Source organism: Lepus europaeus, chromosome 9 (assembly GCF_033115175.1).
Source record: "Lepus europaeus isolate LE1 chromosome 9, mLepTim1.pri, whole genome shotgun sequence".
Lineage (NCBI taxonomy): Eukaryota > Metazoa > Chordata > Mammalia > Lagomorpha > Leporidae > Lepus > Lepus europaeus.
The window spans coordinates 98199392-98224359 of NC_084835.1; the positions used below are offsets into that span (position 1 = coordinate 98199392).

General features: G+C 46.2%; 1 protein-coding gene across 1 annotated transcript; it reads left to right on the forward strand.

Moving 5' to 3' along the window:
• Positions 1 to 4509: 4509 nt before the first annotated feature.
• On the forward strand, positions 4510 to 22588 carry SKA1 (spindle and kinetochore associated complex subunit 1). The gene is made up of 7 exons (XM_062201678.1): positions 4510 to 4620; positions 5128 to 5223; positions 9939 to 10063; positions 11755 to 11852; positions 15718 to 15855; positions 19371 to 19540; positions 20327 to 22588. The coding sequence occupies exons 2-7, from the start codon at positions 5139 to 5141 to the stop codon at positions 20473 to 20475; spliced, it is 765 nt and encodes a 254-aa protein (XP_062057662.1). The 5' UTR covers positions 4510 to 4620; positions 5128 to 5138; the 3' UTR covers positions 20476 to 22588.
• The last annotated feature ends 2380 nt before the right edge of the window (positions 22589 to 24968 follow it).

The window sequence follows — 24968 nt, forward strand, 5'->3', positions numbered from 1 at the left end:
AAAGACAGGGCTGTTGAAATAATTCAATCAGAATAGAAAAAAAAATTTTAATGATAAAGCCCAATGAGACTTATGGGTCACAATCAAGTAAGCAAAATTTGCATTATGGCATTTCAGAAAGAGAAGATAAGAAAATAAGAAAAAAAGACATAGAAAAACCTATTTGAAAATTGCTAAATGTTTACAAAATCTTGGGAAAGAATGGACAGGAAGGTTAAGAAAGCCAAGGACCTCTTAATAGATTTGACCAAAAAAGATTCTCTCTGCAATATATTAAGGTCAAACTGTTAAAAGTATAAGGCAGGGGCTGGCATTGTGGTATAGCAGGTAAAGCCACTGCAGGAATCCCGTATGGATGCTGGTTCGTGTCCCAGCTGTTCCACTTCCAATCCAACTCCTTGCTAGTGACCTGGGAAAAGCAGTGGAAGATGGCCCAAGTGTTTGGGCCTCTGCCACCCACATGGGAGACCTGGAAGAAGCTCCTGGCTTCAGCTTGGCCTAGCACTGAACGTTGCGGTCATCTGGGGAGTGAACCAGTGGATGGAATATTCTCTCCCTCTCTCTCTGTAACTCTTTCAAATAAATAAGTAAATCTTAAAAAAAAAAAAAAATACAAGGCAAAGAGAATTCTCAAAGCAATAAGGAAAGCATCAAGTCACAGGTAAGTTAATCCCCATCAGACTGGCAATAAACAATTTAAAGGCCAGCAGAGAATGGGATGATATATTCATGATATATCATGCAATCATATAAACAATATGATGGGATTAAACAGTGATGGAAATCTTTAGGTTCAGAATCACAAAACATGGAAGAGAATGACCCCCTGCCCCTGAGAAGCAACAGATCATCACGGCCCTGAAGGCACGAACCCACTTTGCCGTTGATTGACCTGGGCAGGTTACTCATTCTAAGCCGCTTTCCTGATCTGTAAAGTACATGTGATAATTGTAGGTATTCATAAATGTATTACGAAGATCAAACAGGATAACAGACGTAAAATGCTTGGATCAGAGCGAGCACTTGCTGTTAATCAACATTACTGTCGTTACTACTTTTCCCTGGAGTTCACACTGCTTTCAATCTTGTCCATAGTTCTGCAAGGAGCAGCTCAGCCATGACTTACAGTCTTGCTCTCTGTTGTTTTCTTTCAGGTATCTAGGATCATAACCATGAAGTACACAGGTTTTGTTCTTGCTTTGTTTTTACCTGACTCCAACACGGGTCTACCCTCACCTGCTCCCCAGCCCTACTACCCCTAAGCACCTAGATTTTCCTTTGAGGAAACCACTTCTGTTCTGTTCTCACTTGTTTTTGGGGTAAGGCTGACTTGGCTCCCAGCTCCAAGGTGTCAGGCTGATCAGACCATTTTACCTATCTACATAAATGGATTGGTTTTATTGTGGACAGATGACTCAACTCAGGCGAATGAAGGCAATCATGGGGCTTTTGCTGGGTCTGTTAAGAAATTGAGAACTGCTAGTACCAGCATTGTGGCATAGCTGGTTAAGCCACCACCTGAAATGCTCGCATCCCATATGGGCACAGGTTTGAGTCCCAACTGCTCTACTTCTTTTTTTTTTTTTTGGACAGGCAGAGTGGACAGTAGAGGGAGATAGAGAGAAAGGTCTTCCTTTTTGCCGTTGGTTCACCCTCCAATGGCCGCCGCGGTAGGCGCGCTGCGGCCGGCGCACCGCGCTGTTCCGATGGCAGGAGCCAGGTGCTTATCCTGGTCTCCCATGGGGTGCAGGGCCCAAGAACTTGGGCCATCCTCCACTGCACTCCCTGGCCACAGCAGAGAGCTGGCCTGGAAGAGGTGCAACCGGGACAGGATCAGTGCCCCGACCGGGACTAGCACCCGGTGTGCCGGCGCCGCAAGGCGGAGGATTAGTCTACTGAGCCGCGGCGCCGGCCCCAACTGCTCTACTTCTGATCCAGCTCCCTGCTAAGGAGCCCGGGTGCCCCTGCCACCCATGTAGGAGACCTAGATGAAACTCCTGGGCCCTGGCTTTGGCCTGACCCACCCCTGGCTGTTGTAGCCATTTGGGGAGTGAACCAGCAGATGTAAGTTCTCTCTCCCTCTGTAACTCTGCCTTTCAAACAAATAAATATCTTTTTTTTTTTTTTTTTTAAGCGAGAACTGCTAACCTATAAAGGTGTAAGTCTGAGGGAGCAGAGACTACCATGGGAAAACCTGTCCAGGAATGGAGCCAATGCAAAGGAATGCAGAACTGACAGGTGGAGATCGGCTTGCTAATACTAGGTTTCAGTGTCTGTTGTTGACTGTAACTGAAGATCCACACATGTCACGGTTCTGTAAGCAAGTCTTTTTGTCTTGCATAAGTCAGCTTGGACTGACTTTCTGTTATTGTAATTAAGGGAACCCTGACAAACCAGTCCTAGAAAGAAATATGAGCTAAGCAGTGTGATCCAATTGTTCATTCTTGTGTCTTTTCCCATCTCTTACTCTCTTCCTGCAACAACTGTCTTTGTTTTAGACAAACAGAATTCACTTTCTTTTTAAGATTTATTCTTTATTTATTTGAAAGGCAGAGTTACAGAGAGAGGAGAGAGAGAGAGAGAGAATCTTTCATTCTCTGGTTCCCCCGAAAATGGCCACAAAGCCGGGGCTGGGTCAGGCCGAAGCCAGGAGCTTCTTTTGGGTCTCCCATATGGGTGCAGGGGCCCAAGGACTTGGGCCATTTTCTGCTGCTTTTCCAGGAACAGTAGCAGGGAGCTGGTTCAGAAGTGGAGCAGCCAGGTCTTGAACTGATGCCCATCTGGGAGGCCTGCGTCACAGGCGGAGGCTTAACTTGCTATGCCACAACGCCGGCTCCATCCAGTGCCTTTATGCTTTTCTATTCTGTCTTTCTCGTGGTAAATAGTCTGACAATGTTTGTCCTTGGTGCTGCAGGTTGTTTCTGTTACTGTGCTAATTTTTCTAGAATGTTGATGTTTCAAGCCTTGTATTTTTCTGCCAGTGCTGGTTCTGGAAGGCTTTGCTACAATAGCGACCTGGGCTTGCTGGCCATGGGAGTTTTAGAAGCAGCCCTGGGAAAGCGGATGGTGACATACGGTGACATACCTCCTCTGGCCCTTTCTCTGGTCTCTGTCTCCTTTCCTATAACATAGTGAGCTTATTATGTTACACAAGTCCTGTACTTCCTCACTTATTGCTATGGTTTGGCTTTGGTTTTTTTCTTCAAGGCTCATGAATTGGAAGGCTGGTTGGAACTCCACATGGCGCTGGTAAGTGGAACCTTTAAGAGGTGGAGAGTAGTGGAAGGGGGTTAGATCACTAGAGGCACTGCTCTTGGAAGAGATGAGGGTAGTTACTGTGGAAACTTAGTTCTCATGAGAGGGACAGAGAGCTGTTATAGCCCTGCCCTGCTCCTGGCTTCCTGCTTTAGGGTCTCATCTCTCCTTCCATGTGTTCTCCTACGCATTCCCCCACTGTGAGGTCATCTGCCATGGGGCCCTCACCAGAGCGGGGATGATGAACCCCCAGAACTGTGAGCTACATAAACCCGTCTCCTTTACAACTACCTGGCTTGGGGTATTTTGTTACTGTGACCCACACTTCTGTCTGGCTGTCCTGTCCACGATTAACTTCTCCATCTTCCTTCAATTTTTTAACATTTCAAATGTAGATAGAAACAGAGATAATGAGCCACAGAGTGAAAACAAGGGGGAGACAGACAGAGCTCCAGTCTACTGGTTCACTCTCTGAGCACCCACAATGGCCAGGGCAGGGAGCAAGAAACTCCATCCAGGTGTCCCAAGTGGGTGGCAGGGACCAAAGTACTTGCGTCATCACCTGCTGCCTGCCTCCCAGGGTGTGCATTAGCAAGAAGCTAGAATTGGGAGCAGAGCCAGATCTTGAGCCAGGCACTCTGATATGGGATGCCAGTGGTAACCACCGTGCCAAATGCCTGCCCCACTCTTAAATTCTGTGTGCCTGTGTTTAGATTATGATGGTCTGTTATTAGGTTCATAAATACTTTTAATTGTATCTTGCTATATTTAATATATAATTACTTTGTCTTGTGTAACATTTCTTGATTTAAAGTCTATTTTGTCTGATGTTAGCATCGCTCACAAAATTGGCTGCTTTTTTGGCATTAACCGGAGTGTTTTATAAAAAAAATACTTAAACTCGGGTGCCACCTCCAGGGTGTCTCCGGGCACGGCCTAGACACGTCTGAAAAACCACTGTGATGGCTTACTGTTTCACCTCAGGAGCGCTGTGTGGCAGTCTGGACCAAGCCACGGCCGCCCCACCCCGGGCAGCCTGCCGCACTAGCGACACCCGCCCTGGCCTTGTCTTCCCGGAAGCCGCCCGCCTCCCCTCGTCCAGGCTCCGCCCCGGCCCCGCCTCCCCCGCCCCGGCCCCGCCCCGGGCCCGCCTCCCGGCCCCGCCCAGTGCCGGGAGGAGCGGGCAGCCGCTGAGCCCGGGCGTCAGGGACCAGATTTGCGCCTGCGCAGCGCGCGGCCCGGCGGGCGTTTTGAATTTCACTCCCGGAGTCGCGCCCTGGCTTCCTGGCTTCCGGGCTTCCGAAGGAGACCGGGTTGTCTACAGCTGGCGACGCACCGGGCCCTGTGCTTCCGGATCGGCGCGAGGTGGGAGTCGGGCCTTAGGGGTCCTGCGCTTGGTGGGCTGGGCGGCGCGGGGCCGCACCTGCAGGGCTCGGTTTACCTGGAGCGGGAGCGTCGGGCGGCCGCTTCTCAGGCTCCCTGGCGGCGGATGGGAGCGGACTTCTTCCTTTCCTGACCTCAAACCCTCCCGCGGCATAGGAAAAGTCCTGCGCGGGACACCCCCCACACACCTGTTTTGAAATTACAGTGTTTCTTTAAAATGCATGTGTATGTTGTTTTTAATGTAAATTGTGTCAATAGTGCCGCTGCCCTAAATCCGTAAGGAAATGCCCCAGAATGATCCCCCGGCCCTGGGTTTGTGATCGGTACTGACCGCAGACTTTAGGACAAGGTCTCTGGTTAGAAACCGAGTTTTGACCAGGAGATCTGATTCACGTGCTGTTTACCATTCTTGGCTTTTGAAAGTCAACACAAATGGGGCTGCTTTTTTTTTTTTTTTTTAAGCAAGTGTGTTTCTATTTTTTTCTTCAGAGGCCTACAGGATGGCCTCAGAGCTGGAACAGCTATGCTCTCATGTTAATGAAAAGATTGGCAATATTAGAAAAACCCTGTCGCTGAGAAACCTTGGTAAGTAGCACAGATTGCCCTGTTTTTGTATGAACCGTGCTTTGGTTATTGGTCCACCTTGAATATCTTATGCCTGTGAGTGGAAGGTGATCTTCGATTTTGAGTAGTGATTCTTAAAACACATCAACATCGCTATTTTGAATATTGCAGAGGATACTAAAAACGTAAGGTATGTTGGACGATGACTTGAGGACTTATTCCGAGACAGGTAAGCCAAGGGAGGCTTGAAGGGTATGTGGTATCCATGGTTCCATCTCTAAAGGACGACAGTAAGAGGTCAGGGTGAGTCCCAGCAGTAGCCAGGATTCACAGGGGTAGATGTAGTCCATTTCCCATCTTACAAGGACAGCCTGCTTTGAAGGAAATTTATCGCTGTATTTTGCTGGGAAACAAGTACTTGAAAATGAAATAAAAATGTTTAAGACATCCATAAGCCTGGAGGTTTAACCATCTTCGAATTTTTTTTTTTTTTTTTTTTTTTAAACAGGCAGAGTGGACAGTGAGAGAGAGAGACAGAGAGAAAGGTCTTCCTTTACCGTTGGTTCACCCTCCAATGGCTGCCGCGGCCAGCGCACCGCGCTGATCCGAAGCCAGGAGCCAGGTGCTTCTCCTGGTCTCCCATGGGGTGCAGGGCCCAAGGACTTGGGCCATCCTCCACTGCCTTCCCGGGCCATAGCAGAGAGCTGGCCTGGAAGAGTGGCAACCGGGACAGAATCCAGCGCCTACCGGGACTAGAAACCAGTGTGCTTGCGCCGCAGGCGGAGCATTAGCCTATTGAGACGCGGCGCCGGCCTCTTTGAAATTATTTTTGACATGCAGAAAAAGGATGATACAGGGAACGTTCAAAGAAACAAATAATCTTTGTCAACTTTAAATATTGGTTAAAAACAGGACGTGCTCTCCAGCCCTAGCTAGGAGAGTTAGAGATTTATTGGCAGGCAGAGTTCCATCGGATGGGAAGATTGTGTTGAACTTTCACTGTAGTTGGTATCATGAATTGTGCATTTGTCTGCTGTCTGTTGTCATAACAGAATACCTGAGGCTGGGCACTTTCTAATGAAAAGAGGGTTTTCTAGCTCTCATTCCTAGACATTCAAGAGCAAGGTGCCGACGCATGCTCAGCTCTTGGAAGGGTCTTCTGGCTGTATCACAATATGGGGGATGCTATCAGATGGCGATGTGTGTGAGACAGAGTGGCCAGAGAGCTCCAGGCACCAGGCTTGCTCTCAAGGGAACTCACAGGGACCCCGGAGAACTGCAATCATCCCTTCTGAGGGCAGTGTCCCCAGTGACCCGTCTGTACCAGGCCCTTCTCTGACAGGTTCCAGCACCTCCCACCACTGCTACACTGGGCCCACACTTCCAGCACAGGAAGCTCCGGGGGACCAACCACATCCAGACTCTATCAGATTGACAGTTTAAAAATTGTGTTCATATATGAAATTATAATGTTGGATATGCCCTTTTAGGACTTTGATATTTTCAGTCCTTTACTGAGAACTTGTAATAAAGAGTGCCCATACAATTTACGTTTATGGTTCACGCACCCTGTAGAACTGTCATTTCACACACGAGGAAGCAAATCTTCTCGTGAGTACTCCTTTGGGATGACAATTTCTGTGTCTTGATTCCCTGATTAGTAGTACTCTTCCTAATTTTGTGCTACTTTTCTTGAAAACAGTATGTACAGGACTTTTAGATTTTTAATAATTGGTCTTGTTTTGATTCTATTTCTGAGGTCATGACTACTGTTGCATAAACAGATATAATTTGGAGATGTAGAACCAACAAACCTTGACTTCCAATGTGTCCATTAAGGCATGAGGCCTGGTGGAACAACTGGACCTATTAGATTACTACACATGGGGCTGGCACTGTGGCGCAGCGGGTAAAGCCGCCACTTGCAGTGCCGGCATCCTATAAGGGCACTGGTTTGAATCCCAGCAGCTCTATTTCCGATCCGGGTCTCGGCTATGGCCTGGGAAAGCAGTAGAAGATGGCCTATGTCCTTGGGTCCCTGCACCCACATGGGAGACCTGGAAGAAGCTCCTGGCTCCTGGCTTTGGATTGGCCTGGCTCCAGCCATTGCGGCCATCTGGGGAGAGAACCGGCAGATGGAGGACCTCTCTATCTGCCTCTGCCTGTCTCTAACTCTGCCTTTCAAATAACTAAATAAATATTAAAAAACAAATTACTACACGTGGGACAGCCATCAGTTTGTATGTGGGGAGAACAGTTTGCTGGATCCATGGCTTATTTAATAAAGCCCAGTAGCTGATTTGCCAGCTGTAACTTACTAGATCACTACTATCAATTTAGTGAATTTAGTGCATTGATTATCATATTACTACAGAGCAGTAAAGGAGGCCCTAATATTTAGGTGACTAAAAGTTCTTATTTATTTATTTATTTGAAAGGCAGAAATACAGAGAAAGAAGGGGAGCAACAGAGAGATCGATCCCATCCTCTGGTTCACCCCCCAGATGGCCGCCAGGGCCAGGGCTGGGCCAGGCCGAAGCCAGGAGCCAGGAGCTTCTTCCAGGTCTCCCATGTAAGAGTGCAGGAACCCAAGTAATTGGGCCATCTTCCACTGCTTACCCAGACGCATTAATACAGGGAGCTGGATTGGAAGTGGAGCAGCCGGGACTCAAACCAGCACCCATATGATATGCTGGCACTGCAGGCAGAGGCTTAACCATCTATGCCACATTGCCCACCCTAACTAAAAGTTCTTTGAGATATCAGTGTATAGGGGAGAGATACCTTATCCAACAATTATCTAACCCTCTGAAATTATCCTTACTAGAGATATCAGTACACTACCTATTGTCTCAACTGTTAGGAGCTGAGCTGGCTCTGTTAGACTGTACAGTATATGTATGATGATAGTGAGTGAGGTTAGCGTTCGTGGGGGCCTTGCTGGTTCCAGGTACGGTGCTGAGCTCGTCTCCTGCATTCCCACTTTTCTTTTTTTTTTTTTTGACAGGCAGGGTGGATAGTGAGAGAGAGAGACAGAGAGAAAGGTCTTCCTTTTTGCCGTTGGTTCACCCTCCAATGGCCGCTGCGGCCGGCACATCACGCTGATCCGAAGCCAGGAGCCAGGTGCTTCTCCTGGTCTCCCATGCGGGTGCAGGGCCCAAGCACTTGGGCCATCCTCCACTGCCTTCCCGGGCCATAGCAGAGAGCTGGCCTGGAAGAGGGGCAACCAGGATAGAATCCAGCCCCCAAACCGGGACTAGAACCCCGTGTGCCGGCGCCGCAAGGCGGAGGATTAGCCTGTTAAGCCACGGCGCCGGCCCATTCCCACTTTTCATTGCAGGAACCACATGCAGTAGGTACTGCTGCCTGACTTCAGGCCAGGAGCTTCAGGTCAGTTTACTTTACTGCCTCCATAATTGACAGATACGGCCAGAGTGTGGTTTTCCTGGTGTGTATCTCATTGTTCAATTGCTGGAAGTACAGATGGAAACATTTAATTATCAGGATGTTTTTATTTTGTACTTTTAATCTGCCCCTGACATTTTTTTTATTTCTAGAAAAGGGACTCTGGATTTCACATCCTTTTTTTTTTTTTTTTTTAAAGACTTATTTGTTTATTTGAAAGGCAGTGTTACAGAGAGAGGGAGGGACAGAGAAAGAGATCTTCCATCTTCTGGTTCTCTCCCCACATGAACACAACAGCCAGGGGTGGGCCAGGCTGAAGCCAGGAGCTTCATCCCATGTGGGTGCAGGGGCCGAAGGACTTGGGTCATTCTCCCCTGCTTTCCCAGCCACGTTAGAGGGAGCCAGGTTAGAAGTGGAGTAGCCAGGACTTGAACCAGTGCCCAGATGGGATGCCAGCATCACAGGAAGCAGCTTAACCCGCTTCACCACAACGCCAGTCCCTGCACATCCTTCTTAAGTCTCTGAAACTAGAGAAAAATGCTGGGAGGTGGAGGTGGGGTTGTGACTATGAAATCGAGCTACTTTCTGAGCGTGTGTGTTTCTGCCGGGATGCCAACGTTATCACCAGCCTATGGCTTTTGATATTACTTTCTTTGCTTGTAGATGTATAATTACAAATGCTAAGCCAGAGTGAGTCCCAAAGAGAACTTCCTCAATTTCACCACCACATCCTTCACACACACCCTGAGAACCAGTCTAAAATAGAAGCCCATCTCCCTGGCCAGGGACTACGATTTTCCAGTCTGTATGTCATTGAAGGTACATCCTATGACGAGTTGTCCTGGCCTCATATGGAGGTCTCACTCCCAATACCTGTGTTTTGAAGCCCCACTGCCTTGGATCTTATCCTAAAATCAATTATATTTACGTGCTGAGAGGGACCACACCGTTAGGTAAGGGCTATTGCTCACACACCACGTGGCCTGTGGTCCCCTTTTCAAACCAGAACTCCAGGAGGTTTACCCTGTTTTCCTGAAAGCTCAGCTATGCACATCAAAGGGTGTTTGTTCTCTAAGGGTTTTATTATAGTGGAGGAGTTTGCCAGAAACAAAAGACTCAGGGGACACTTTGTCCTTGCCTCTCCCTTCTCTTCCGTACTGCTTAGAAATGAGGTGTTAGGATCATCCAAGGCGACAGTCCTAGGGGCTGAAGCAGTCCTTTTGCTGCCCAAGGTGTTATTCCAACCCTCGGTTCCAAGAGTTCACATGGGTGCTTGACAGCTGTTGCTTTTCTGTGCGCTTTGTTTTCCATTTTATGTTTGTTTGTAACAGGCCAAGAACCTGCCTTGAAGAATGTATTAAATAAAATAGGAGACGAGATCTTTGCAGTAAATGAACTACTCAATAAATTGGAATTGGAAATTCAGTATCAAGAACAAACCAACAGTTCCCTTAAGGTAATGTTTTTCTAATGAAGATACAAAGTAAAAAGGCAATAAGTAGAAATTCCCTAATCACCAGGATTCTTTAAGCTTATCATGTTCTTAGCTCTGTAAATTATTGATGGCATAGAGAGTCATTTCTGTTATTTTCCTGGCATGAAGGAGTCCAGAGCTCCACAGCTATTTCTTCCTGCTGATGGCAAATGAACTGAACTTTGCTAAGAACAAGGGTTTTCTAAATGATGCTTGGTAAGTTTTTATAACATTAATGTAAGGCTCTTTCAGCTAAGGAAAAGCTCAACATTTTTGTTGGAAAGAAGCCTTCAGCTAATAAAAGTGCTGTGGCCTTCCTGATGGGAAAATTTCCCAATCTGTACCGTGATTACCTCACACTGTTGTTACAGCCGTCAAATGTTTACTGGGATTGAACAAGTCTGTCTCCATGGTCCCATTTTGCCTTATGATCCTTAAGGTCTGTAAAGATTTTGCAGCTATGGGAATGGGCATTCTTGTGCCTTTCCTACTATTGGTGAAAATGAAATTCATGTCTATGAACATCATTCAGCTCTGCAAGAGAGATGTCATTTACTCCAAAATGGAAACCAACATTGAGCTTCAATCCTGACCTATCCCAGGGTGCCCAGTGCTTGATGTGTGCCCAGGGGTTAGTCAGCTCACAGCTGATGGCTGTTTGGAAGTAATGGTCACATCATTATTGGGAGCCAGATGACAGGAATCCACAGGCAGGGAATATTTTCCTTATTAAAATGTGCATGAGTCTGTAGTCTCAAGTTCTAGTGGAAGTTAAATGCAACATACACAGAGACACACACACAAAAAAACAATTACACTAAAAGAGAATTACAGTGGAAGTCACTGTAAGCAGTACCTCGTGCTTGCCCCTGGGCATGCATTGTCACTGTGGCGCTGTCTCGCAGGTACCGCTGGGAACATTTGCCAAGTCAACAAAAGCAATATACCAGAATGAAAAGCATGAATCTCTCATATATTTTTTAGTTGCCTCCTAAGGTTAAAGTATTTGAGAAAGTCTTAAATCTCAACCCTCCCTGCCTTGTAACTGTAATGTGATTCAGAGTTTGTTCCCTGAAAAATCCAAGAGAGAAAAACATCACCATTTGGGGGCCAGTGTTGTGGCGCAGTGGATTAAGCTGTCATCTGCAGCCCCAGCACCCCGTATGGGCCCTGGTTTGAGTCCTGGCTGCTCCACTTCCCAGCCAGCTCCCTGCTAATGCACCCCGGGAAAGCAGTGGGAGATGGCCCAAGTCCTTGGGCCCCTGTATCCACCTGGGAGACCCACATGGAGTTCCAGGCTTCTGACACCTCGGCCTGGCCCAGCCCCGGCCATTTTGGCCATTTAGGGAGTAGACCAGCAAATGGAAGAGCTCTCTCTGTCTGTAACTCTGACTTTCAAGATAAATAAATCTTAAAAAGAAAAAGAAAAAAAAAAAGGAAGAAAAATATCACCATCCAAAAGCAGCTCCAGGAACCACAGACTTTTTTTCCCCCCCATGTCGCTGCATTCAACGCTTACTTCATTCTGTGTTGTCAGCTCAAACAATTGCTATGATGATGGTGCTGTCTCTCCTGCCCTTTGTAATGTCTTCACACGCAAGGGAGGCGGTGGGAACAGATGCTCATTAGTGAGTTTTGTTTTTATTTTTATTTTCTTTTCATTTTCATTTAAGGAACTCTGTGCATCTCTTGAAGAAGATTATAAAGACGTGGAACATCTCAAAGAAAACATCCCTTCCCATTTGCCTCAAGTAACCGTAACCCAGAGCTTGTAAGTGTACTTACAATTATTCTTGCTGTCTGGATTATGAAGCCATAGAAGCAAATAGCTTTTCGTTCTTTCAGGTGCTTGGCAGTTTTGTCAGTGACTACCCAGTTTTTCGTCCCTGAACATTAGAAACACGATTTTCCTATTTTCACCACTTTGCTTGTCCTGAGGACACTGTTGCCCCTGTGTCCCAAGGACAAGTCCCTCCGGGCTCTGTCTTTCCATCGTCAACCTTGGCTGCGTTGGCATTTGAGGCTGGGTCGTTCTTTGCTGGAAAAGAGGACATGTGGTAGCGTCCCTGGTCTCTGCCCATCGGGTAGGTACCTGTAGCATCCCCGTCTCCCCAGCGTGATGGTGACAGCGTTTGCACACCTTGCCTAGCCTCTTCTGGGGGCAGCTCCCTTGATCCTTGAGAACCACTGCGTTAGTGAAGGTTAAGCCTAATGAACTTCTCTTAAAAGCAGCTGAAGGAACAAGACCCACTTTTTCCCCCCTGCCACCTCCACCTGTCCCTGGCGCGCTGCTCACCGATGGTGAGTGTTTGTGCTCTGCCTCCTCTCGGTCACCCGACACCTGCCTTTTGGCTGTTGTTGCCATCACACTGGGACACTGATGGCTGGAAGGTCAAAATGGCTGAGGAAATCCCTCTTCTGCCCTGATCCTGCTTCTCAGATTTCGTGTTGCTTACCACCTTTTTGTTTTTGCAGCTCTGCTTCCTGCACTGCCTCTGCTTTCTGAGCTGTTGTCCCATGGCTTTGACTTAGCCGCCCCCTTTCCCTCTGCCCTCCCTTATATCATAGGCATCTCCTGACTGGTTTCCTCACGCTTTCTCAGCAACTGCTAAAGCCCCCAGATGTCCCACTCTAGCTTTGATGTGACGTCTTGCACTGGTGCTTTCACGGCATGCGAAGACTCTGTTGAGTGAGTTGTTTTCTCTCCAAACTTTGCATGCCCAAGACTGAGCTGAGCTGTTTTCTCTCCACTCTTTGCACGCCCAAGACTGAGCGCTCTGGCCGTCTTGTTACCAGGCCCTGTTCTTCTGTCATCTAGGCAGGGACTTCACATTTCACTCTCTTAGCCATCACTTGTCCATTCTGCTTCCCTGGAGTTTTTAAAAATCAGTCTCCATTCTCCTTTCTGTTTTCATTGCCTGGCTCTGAATAGGGTCCTCCATCACTGTTTGTCTTTATAATTTCGGAGGCCCTTTGTTTTGTCTTCCTAGTATTTCCCCACTCCCATCTCTCTAGTCCTTTGCCAGCAAAGTCGTAGAGTGCCTTGGCATGATCAGGGTTCCTTGGAATTTCCTTATAAGAAGAGAAAGTTAGGTAATGGTCACAAGTGAATACTTGGAAACACAGGACATCACAGAATTTGTGCCAGGATTATAATGTGGGATGGACATTGTATATCCAGCAGGAATATGGCCAGAGAGCTCACTGTGGCCTGGCTTCAGCTCTCATGGCTTGGTCGAAGCAGAACTGTTTTGCAGGCTGAAATGACTGTGAGGCATTTACTTAGCACATGGTCAAGACAAGGAAGTACAGGTAACAATCAGCCAGTTGCACATTGGAGTCTGATGTGAGGATTCATAAGGATGATGATCCCAAAGCATGGGACATTTTTATCTTGATGGCCATCTCCTGAGTCACCCTCTGTCTCTCAGGCCTGGTTGCTGTAAGGGTCTGGGGCTCAGCTGTCATCTTGGGATCTCACTTCCTGTGTTTCTGGGATCCCTTTTGCTGGCTTCCATGTTAGACCTACTGTTTTCTGTATCCGACGTCTTCTTTCTTGGAGCAATCAAGCCACTATTGCAACAAAGGTCTGTTCCCTCTCTGACAGCTAAACAACCTAGAAATCACAGCCTGTTTCTGGACTCACCTGCTCGTGAGCTGGAGCTATGTTAGTAGGCTTCTGCTAACAGTTGGGTGGACTGGGTCCAAGAGTAACCCGTGCTCATTGCGAGCAACTGAACTGAGTCTATAAAAGGTAGCGATGGACACAAGCAACCAACAAGACAAATTAGGGTAAACGGAAGTCACAGTTGACTGAGGTTTCTAGGTTCAGGACCAGGGAAGTCAGGAAGAGAAGCTGTTTAAGAGGTTAAGTTCAAGTTTACTCACATTGACTTTGGGGCAGCTGATGAAGATGTCTAGGATATGTTATATACTATATTATGTTTTGCGTATGTAAATGTAGGTATACAAAGTGTCTTCAAATTTCATGGAAATGTATATTATGAAAAACCAATATTTGAATTTCAAAATTTTTTGCACCAAAATAAACTTAGTTTTGAATTCCATTTTACACAGACTTTTTATTTTTTTATTTTTTAATTTGACAAGTAGAGTTAGTGAGAGAGACAGAAACGTCTTCCTTCCATTGTTTCACCCCCCAAATGGCCGCTATGGCTAGAGCTACACCAATCTGAAGCCAGGAGCCAGGTGCTTCCTCCTGGTCTCCCATGGGGTGCAGGCGCCCAAGCACTTGGGCCATCCTCCACTGCACTCCTGGGCCACAGCAGAGAGCTGGACTGGAAGAGGAGCAACCAGGACTAGAACCCAGCGCCCATATGGGATGCCAGTGCCGCAGGTGGAGGATTAGTCAAGTGAGAGCCATGGCACCAGCCCCTACATAGACTTTTTAAAAAAGATTTATTGGCCGGCGCCGCGGCTCACTAGGCTAATCCTCCGCCTTGCGGCGCCGGCACACCGGGTTCTAGTCCCGGTCGGGGCACCGATCCTGTCCCGGTTGCCCCTCTTCCAGGCCAGCTCTCTGCTGTGGCCAGGGAGTGCAGTGGAGGATGGCCCAAGTGCTTGGGCTCTGCACCCCATGGGAGACCAGGATAAGCACCTGGCTCCTGCCATCGGAACAGCGCGGTGCGCCGGCCGCAGCGCGCTACCGCGGCGGCCATTGGAGGGTGAACCAACGGCGAAAGGAAGACCTTTCTCTCTGTCTCTCTCTCACTGTCCACTCTGCCTGTCAAAAAAAAAAAAAAGATTTATTTATTTATTCATTTGAAAGGCAGAATGGTAGAGAGAAAGAGAAACAGAAAGAAGTCATCCATCCTCTGGTTGACTCCCCAAAATGTCTGGGATAGCCAGGCTGAGCTAGGCCAAAGCTAAGAGCCAGGAACTCCATCCAGGTCTCCCACACGGTTGGCAGGAACCCACATACTTGAACCATCTGCTGCTGCCTCCCAGGATATGCAGTAGCAGAAAGTTGAATCAGAGGCAGAGTAGCTGGGACTCAAACCAGCCCTCTGATATGGCGTACTGGTGTCCCAAGCAGCATCTTAACCCACTGTGCCACAATACTGGCCCCTTCCAAAACCTTTTTTTTTTTTTTAAGATTTTCTTTATTTATTTGAGAGGCAGAGCTACAGAGAGAGGGAGAGATGAGAGAAAGGTTTTCCATCTGCTGGTTCAGTTCCCCAAATGGCCGCAAAGGCTGGAGCTGGGCCAGTCCAGAGCCAGGAGCTTCCGGGTCTCACACATGGGTGCAGGGGCCCAAGGACTTGGGCCATCTTCCTCTGCTCTCCCAGGCCACAGCAGAGAGCTGGAAGAGGAGCACTCAGGAAACGAACCGGCACCCATGTGGGATGCCGGCGCCATAGGCGGAGGCTTAGCCAGCTCCCCAAACACTTTTTTAAGTACCTTTTTCTTATTGAAGATTTGAGGACTTAATTTTTCAACCCTCTCTTCACTATTTAAGTCTTAACAGTGGAGGCACAAGGATAGAAAAAATGTTGGCTATAAAATTATAATAGGGTGAATTGTGTATTTAATATTGATTATTTCTAGTTGGGAAAATGTCCCAGTGTGTTGCTTTGTTCTGAGAGCGGCTTGGACACTGCACATCTCTGTTCTAGGGTTAATGGGTCCGATGTGGAACCTGAAGAGCCAGTCAAAGTTGAGGAACCTGCACCCACAAAGAAGCCCCCCAAAGAACAAAGAAGTATTAAGGAAATGCCATTTGTCACTACCGATGAGTTTAATGGTGTTCCTGCGTAAGTATTTCAGATACCTTTTAATGTTCAACTCTTTAATAATCAGCATGATTGTTTGAATCAGAGCTTGATTATATTCATATTATGCTATGTTCAAATATTGATCTTTTCTAAATAGTTTTATGTTGTACTATGAACAGGCAGGCAGTTGTTCTGGGAGATACTTGAAGTTGTGCTTGTTGTCTTGTGGTAAAACCTCTTTTCACAGAGATCCAGAGATGGATATGTGTCTTATGCAGATCCTCTCTAGGACTGTCCTGTGATACAAATTCATCCAGTTCCATCTTGGAGGCAGCCACAGTTTTGCTGCAGTTTTAAGGAAATTGAGTAGGTTCCACTGATTTGGAAATCAAGAGGGAAGGTGTTGTATGTGTTGGGTTTCCATTTGTCCCTTCTACCACATACTTGTTTGAGTCTGTGCTGTGTTGGGGCCCTGTGTCCCTGAGGAGAATACAGAAATGAGTGAGACAAGGTACCTCCCCCAAAGGGAGCTCTCCTGTGCTTATTACAGATGACAGTAATGGGGAACAATTACAGAAATCCATGGTTTTAACTTTTTGTAGTTTCAGAGCTTTGCTTAACTACTGGGTTTTATGTTATACTTATTATTCATTTTTATTATAGAAATAATGCATGTTAGGAAGTGTTTAATGTCAGAAAATAAAGCTAATTGAGAATTCTGCTCAGATAAGATAGGGTATCTGTCCAGATTTTATTTTATTTATTTTTAAATTTTTTTCTTTATTTATTTGAGAGGCAAGAGAGAGAGAGCACAGACTTGTGCTCGTGTACACTGGTTCACTTCCCAGAAGCCCACGGGGGCTCCGGCCAGTGGCGAAGCTGGGAGCTGGGAACATGAGTGGCAGGAGCCCAACTTCTTGAGCCATGCCTACTGCCTCCCAGGTTCTACACTAGCTAGAAACCGGAGTCAGTAGCTGGAGCTGGGCAGCAAACCTAGGTACTCCAAGGTGAGATGCAGGCATCTTACCTGCTGGGCCAAATGCCCACCCTTATACCAGTTTTTATTCCTGTCAGTAGTGTATGGGTCTGGCCACCTCATAACACCCTTGCTTGCACTACCTACTGTTTTGAAAATTGTTGCTAATTAGCCACTCTGGCTATTTCACAATCCTGAGCCTAGTAATGAGGTTGACATTTCTCTTTAGGCTACTTTTTTTTTTTTTTTTTTAAATTTTTGACAGGCAGAGTGGACAGTGAGAGAGAGAGAGAGAGAGACAGAGAGAAAGGTCTTCCTTTTGCCGTTGGTTCACCCTCCAATGGCCGCCTTTTTGTTTTGCCAACTCAATCTTTTCCGCTATTGCCAGCTTTATTTTCATGAATGTTTTTTGATGTTTTCATTGCACTCAGTTTGGTTTGTTGTTTATCAGCGAACTACAGGGAAGAGTGAAAGGCTGGGAAGAATGGTGGAGTGGAAGTTTATAGAAAGGTCATCGGTGAAGAGATGAAGAAGGAAACCAGACTAGTCCTGGTGGCTCATTCATTGTTCAACAAAGGGGTTGTTTAATGTATGAGAAACAAAGCTAAGTGATTAGGGTAGAGAAGAATGTGCTCCAAACCTTGTCTTTTTTTTTTTTTTTTTTTTAGTGGGAGGTAAAATAGCAAGGTTTATTAGGGAAGGGACATCTGTAAGGACGGATGGGCACCTCTCCAGACAGAGCCTGAGAGACCGGGGAGGAGGAAGGAGAGAGGTTACAGTTGAGTGGAGAGATTACACCTGACCAGACCAGGCGGGCAGCTCAGCAGAGAGGCACAGGGCTGAGTGCCCCAAACCTTGTCTTTTAAGAATTAATACTTTGGTGAAATTTCACTGGAAAGCAGCAGCAGAGGTGGGGGATGGTAGTAAGGAAATGAAGGTGCTGGCTGAGGGATTTGAAGGAATTCCTGGGTGTATTGCAGAGAGCTGCAGTGCCACGGGCTTGGAAACTGTGGTTCAAAAAAACAAAACAGGGCACCAAAAGTGACCTTAGAGAAGAGATGAAACATGAAAATGAGTGTCTGCAAATAGGAAATTCTCGTTCAAATAAATTCCTGTTTTATGTGGCAGAAGTTGTGTGTAGAAAACTGCCACTTTGGGGGCCGGTGCTGTGGCGCACTAGGTTAATCCTCCGCTTGCGGCGCTGGCATCCCATATGGCCGCCGGTTCTAGTCCCGGCTGCTCCACTTCCCATCCAGCTCTCTGCTACGGCCTGGGAAAGCAGTAGAAGATGGCCCACATACTTGGGCCCCTGCACTTGCGTGGGAGACCGGGAAGAAGCACCTGGCTCCTGGCTTTGGATTGGTGCAGCTCCGGTCATTGCAGCCATTTGGGGAGTGAACCAGCAGATGGAAGACCTTTCTCTCTGTCTCTCCCTCTCACTGTCTATAACTCTACCTGTCAAATAAATAAATAAAGTCTTTTAAAAAAGGAAAAGAAAACTGCCACTTTGAATAGAAATGAAGGACAGGGTTTAACATAATGATTTGGTTTTGGTGTGTCTGGCCTGATCAGAATTCAGAGGCTCTGGGAGGGTTCTGTGGGCAGGGAAGACTCAGGCTGTACAGGGGCCTCTAAGAGCAGAAGAGACCAAGCTGGAAAGGAATGGGTGGGACCGGCAGGAATGGGCGTGGCTCTGGATTCTCCCTGCCCGCCTTTTCTTCACTTTCTTTGCACCTCCCGCCCCATCAGTTCTTTGTCCTTGTCATCATCTTCCCTGTTGTCGTCTTTGTCAACTTTCGGCTTCTTTTCCTCCTGCTTTTTTCCCTCTCTGAACAGATTATAGTTTTTGCAGAAAACCAGAGTTCTATGTGTTATACATTTTCTTGATATTTAAAAATTTTCTTGGCTTGCAAACATTTTAAAATAAGTTTATACTTTGTAGTTAGTCCATTTGACTCAGAATTTGAGAGCTTGTTTTAAATTGTAGTATTTACTGTAGGAGGAGAATAGAGATTATACATCTAGATATAACTGGGAAAGATAGGCAGTGATATTTAATTTTTCAGCTATTGAGTTATATCTGGCTTATTGGGAAGCTGATATAAAATTGTTCTTATAAAGGGGACTTTGGGCCAGCGCTGTGGCATAGCCGGTTAAGCCACTGCCAGCAATCTCATATGGGATGCTGGTTTGAGTCCCAGCTGCTCCACTTATGATCCAGCTCCCTCCTAATGTATCTGAGAAAGCCGTGGAGGATGATCCAAATGCTCGGGTCCCTGCACTCATATGGGAGACTGGGAAGAAGCTCCTGGCTCTTGGCTTCAGACCAGCCTAGCCCTGTCAGTTGTGACCATTTGGGGAGTGAACTAGTTGATGGAAGATCTCTCTTTCTCTCTCTATCTCTCCTTTATACTCTCTCTGTAACTTTGACTTTCAAATGAATAAATACATCTTTTTTTTTTTTTTAAGGGGGGGACTTTATCTATTATAAAAGGACTATGGTAAACCATTCTTCATTTTTCAAAGAAGGTAATTTATGTGATGATTTTTTTAAAAAATGGCATATACTTTTTTACAGGTACATGAAATCCCGCTTAACCTATTGTCAAATTAATGATGTTATTAAAGAAATCAACAAGGCAGTAATTAGTAAATACAAGATCCTCCATCAACCAAAAGCATCTATGAATTCTGTGACCAGAAATCTGTATCACAGATTTATTAATGAAGAGACAAAAGATACCAAAGGTAAAATGATAGCATATATCTGTGTACATATGAATTGTGTTGAGTGTGTTATGAGAAACAAAGTTAATTCTAGAAACTTCTAAATCTAGGGAGTGAATTCTCAACCAAGTGCAGTTGCCCTACCTGGGAACAGTTTGCCATATCTGGAGACATTCTTGGTGGTTACAGTTGAGGTAGAGGATGCTCTTGGCATCAGATGGGTTGAGGCCACAGATGCTGCTAGAACACCCTTGAAATGCACAGGACGGCACCAAACATATCTGGTGCTGAGGGTTATGTACACTGCTTTAGAATGTGTTGTGGAACTAAACTCAGTGTTTTGAGAGTCAGAACAATAATGATAACGTTGATCGTGCTTGTGTGGCTCTCATTGTGTTCCAGATAGAACGCTGAGCGCTTTAGTCCTCACGGTGTCCTTATTAGGGAAGGTCTTGCGATTACCCTCCTTTGGCAGACTTGGCAAAGAGCTTGGCCTCTTTGTCCGAGGTTATCTTGTTAAGAGATAGAGCTGCTATGGCTGTTATTCCGTGAACACTGCTTGTATTGCCTCTTGGAGTGAATTGTTCAGCAGGTGGCTGGTGATCTAATAAACGGGGCTATAGCGCTGTAGTAAATCGCATGCAACTTTGGTTGATAGAATAATTATTGTTTTAGCAGTCATCTTAGTTCTAGATTTTATTGGATGATGTCAGAATGATTGATGCCTTACATACTCGTATTTACATGCATGAAAATTCTTTTGAAAGTTGACTTTATGAAAGTTTGCATTCCTACTTTTATTCTCAGGTCATTATTTTATAGTGGAAGCTGATATAAAGGAGTTCACAGCTTTGAAAGTTGACAAGAGGTTTCATGTGATAATGAACATTTTACGACACTGCCGGAGGCTGTCGGAGGTCCGAGGGGGCGGACTCACCCGCTACGTTATAACCTGAGGCCCTCGTGAGCTTTTGAACTGAACAGCGGTAGAGTATGGAGGCTATTCTGTAATTGCCATATATATAATTTTGTTAGCTACTTTATTTCCATTCTCTTTTTTCTATGAAAATACAACTTATTTTTGGATAAAGCATATGTATTTCAGAGTTCCATTTCTTTCAGAAAATATTTAACCACCTGTCTAAGCCTCTGTACTAGGTACATAATTGAACTAAGTGGTGCTCATGTCCAGTTGTTGTTTAGTGAACAGTAATGAGACCCTAATGAGATGGGTGCAGTGGTGACATTGGAGGAAAAAGGTTAAGAAGATAAAGTCAAGGATACCCAGGCCCTTTGGAATAAAAGGTCATCGGTGTCTAAATTCCATCAACAGCATCGCCATCTGTGGGCAACTTCCTAGAAGTCGGATTCAGAGGCAGCTTATCCGCCTGATGATTTGTGCTTCTAGAATGTCCTGAGGGAGCAGCTTACCTGAAATGCATTTCATATAAACCAGTCTGTAAACCAACTGTAATCAGATAGTAATGAAAGAGCATTGAGCGGATGTAAAATTGTGATAGAATAAGGAACACGAGTTTGATCTTTGCTCCTCAGTCTCCTGTGCAGAGCCCCTGAAACCCTTGGAATGGTCCGAGTGTTGGCCTTTGACCCCAGTTCCTGACACAGACCTCCTGAATCCCTTTGGATTTCCTGGTGTAGAGACGCGTTTGTTCTCATGAGGCTGTGCTCGCTGGCTCCTAGAGAGCTTGAGGATGGGCATAAAGACCCAGCTGTGATGGAAGCTTCCAACTTTAGCTTCCCTGGCCTGTCCCACCGCCTAGTGAGGGTGGGGGGCTGGAGACTGAGTTAATAATCCATCATGCCTGTGTGATGAAGGCATCAAAACCCATTCACTGTGGGGTTTGGAGCTTCTGGGCTGGTGAACATCTGGATGCCCGCAGGGTGCACCCCAAATCCACAAGGACAGAGTTCCTGCCCCCAGACCCTTCTAAGACCTTGCCCTGAGAACCTCTTCATCTGACTGTTCGTACGTCTGAGTGCTTTAGCACATCCTTTGTAATACAGTGGTAAATGTAAGCAAAGTGGTTCCCTGGGTTCTGTGAGTCATCCTGTTGTCAAACCTGAGGTGCCAATGGGAACCCCTGATTTGTAGCCCAGTTGGAGAGAAGGGAGGGTAACCTGGGGACCCACTAGTTGTGACTGGTGTCTGAAGTGGGGGTCAGTCTGGTGAGACAGCCCTCAGGTGCAGGCAGTTGGAATGGGATTGAGTCGTATGACATCCAGTTGGTGTCCAGATATTGGATGAAAGTCTGATAAGGGGAAAAACATCATGCAGTTGATGTCTGCATGTGAAGGCTGCATAGGAGAAAACAGAGTTTTCCCCAGTGAGAGGAAACATGATGAAATAGCACGTGTGAGCGGGTTGATAGTGGTCACGGGAAATGGGTTATTGGATTGCAAGATCTTGGTGTGTTTCTCTGCCACACCCGGGGAGACTGTGGTGTGTCTGTGGCGGTGCCATCTGCTGGGGCCACAGCAGAGCGCGTCTCAGCAGGCCCTGTGGCCTGGTTACCACCTGGTCACACGCTGCCTGGTAGACACTCGGATCTGCTCTTAGCCTTCCTTCCCTTAATAAACATATATATATGTTTAATATTTCATGCCTTGATCTAAGTAAAAATAATGGCATTATTCTGTGTTTTGAGTTTTGCTTGATTTTTCTCTGATTTGCTTGGTTTTTCTGTTTAAAATATTTCTTTATTAAACACGGTGTCAGTAAGTTGGTTTTGTTTTTGTTAAATTAATAGTGAGGTGAAGGCTTCCATAGCCCTGGAAGCTCATGACAAGAGCCTCAGGTGGTTACTGACACCATAAATAAGAGTGTCAGTTGTTAAATCAACAACAGGAGTCACTGTGCACTTGCTCCCCATGTAAGACCTCTGTCCTTAATGTGTTGTACTATGAGAATTAACATTAAAACTAGTCTTCAAACAGTACTTTATATTTTGCAAGTCTGTGTGGGTGTAAACTGTTGAAATCTCTACTTAGTATAGAGTATGATCTACTGTATATAAAGATAATTAAAAATGAATCTTAATGAAGAATGGGATGGGGGAGGGAGTAAGAGGTGGGACAGGTGTGGGGGTGAGAGGGCAGGTGTGGGGGGAAGAACTGCTAATAACCCAAAAGCTGTACCTATGAAATTTATGTTTATTAAATAAAAACTTTCTAAAAAAATTAATAGTGAGGTGAAGGGTCTCTAACTATGAGCATGAAATCCATTTATTACTTTCATTTAGGTTTGTAATTGTTAAAATCATATTCCTCAAAGACTAATGGCATTAATTTTTGATCAAGAATTTAAGTTCAGGGCCAGCACTGTGGGGCAGGAGGTTAATCCTCTGCCTGCAATGCCGGCATCCCATATGGGTGCCAGTTCAAGTCCTGGCTGGTCCAATTCCGATCCAGCTCTCTGCTATGGCCTGGGAAAGCAGTGGAAGATGGCCCAAGTCCTTGGGTCCCTGCACCCATGTGGGAGACCCGGAAAAAGCTCCTGGCTCCTGGCTTCAGATCGGCCCAACTCCGGCCATTGCTGCCAATTGGGGAGTGAACCAGTGGATGGAAGATCTTCCTCTCTGTCTCTCCCTCTCACCGTCTGTAATTCTACCCATAAAATAAATAAAATAAAATATTAAAAAAATTTAAGTTCAAGTTCATTTTCAAACAAAATGACATACTTTTTCTGTTTTTTTTTAAATAATATTTTTAAAATTAACTTTGAGCAGATTTTGTATCCTGGGTCCCTCTGCCCTCAGATCCATTGCTTGCCCTTCCCTACCTTTCCTGTGGTAGCATCAGGGGCCCTATTGCACCCTCCTGTCCCGTCCATGTGTCCCTGTGCCTTTGGCCCACTCTGGGACTTTAGGCATCGGGCTCTTGGGAACATCCTGGTGAGCTGACCTCAGCTGGGCCCTGCGGAGCTTGAGTCTGGCTTGTACCCTTCCAGTTCCACGAGGCCAGGGCAGCAGCAGGGCTGACAGTGGGCACCCAGAACCTCCCTCTAGCTACTGCTTAGGTTGGTTCTTGAGATAGTACTTTTAATATTATTTTGAAAGTTAGAATTACGGGGAGAGGGAGATCTTCCATCTGCTGATTCCCTCTCCAAATGGCCACCATGAGTAGCACTGGGCAGGCCAGAGCCAGGATCCAGAGACCTCATTCATTTCTCTCACATGGGAGCCAGGGGCCATCTTCTGCGCTTTCCCAGGCCATTAGCAGGGAGCTGGATTGGAAGTGGAGCAGCCAGGATACAAACCTGCTCCCATAAGGAATGCCGGCATTGCAGGCCTGGCTTTACCTCTATACCACAGTGCCGGCCCCTGAGACAGTAATTTTTATGTGATAAAATCTTCAGTTTGTTCCTTCATAGATTTTTTTTTTTTTAAAGTTGGTTATTTATCCAAGTAACATGGATACATAGATGTTATGGGTTGAACAGGACCTGGCTCCTCAAACTACTCGTATAGATGTTTAAACTCTGACATCTTAGTTAAGATTGGATGGGTTCAGGATGGAGAGTTGATTTAGCTATGCTGTCTAGTAGTTGGGCCTCTGAGAAGTCTTTAGGTCCTGGGGGCATGCCTCAGAAGATAGTTCTTTTTTTTTTTTTTTTTTTAAGATTTATTTATTTATTTGAAAGAGTTACACAGAGAGAGAGGAAAGGCAGAGAGAGAGAGAGAGAGAGTCTTCCATCTGGTGGTTCACTCCCCAGATGGCCGCAATGGCCAGAGCTGTGCCAATCCAAAGCCAGGAGCTTCTTCCGTGTCTCTCACATGGGGCAGGGGCCCAAGGACTTGGGCCATCTTCTACTGCTTTCCCAGGCCATAGCAGAGAGCTGGATCAGAAGTGGAACAGCCAGGACTAGAACTGGTGCCCATATGGGATGCCAGCACTGCAGGCGGTAGCTTTTCCCATACCATAGTGCTGGCCCCCTGAGCATTCCTTTACAATTGAAAAGAATTAGGAAGCTAGGAAGTGAAATGTTTTTGGGTTGAGATAAAATTTATATATCATGAAATGTACAGATCTGGTAGATGCAGATCAATAAATATAGTCCAATGCATTTACTCATGTAGCCCACAATCCTATTATTTTTTTCATGAACTTTTGACTTTATGACTATTTTAAAGATTCATATGCAATTGTGAAAAACAACAGAGTGAGATCCCTTGTACTCTTTACTCTCTGCCTCAGTGGTGACATCGTGCAAAGCTATAGTACAATACCTACCACAAGCAGGATATTGACGCTGACTCGGCCAAGATACAGAACAAGGGTCCTGCCTGTCGCCCTTGTATAGCCACACCCACTCCCCTGCCAGCGCCATCCCTTCCCAAATTCCTGGCAATCCCTCATTTGCGCTCCATTTCAATAACTTCGTTATTTCAAGCGTGTTGTAAATGTGGAATGATGTGATAGGACTCTTCGC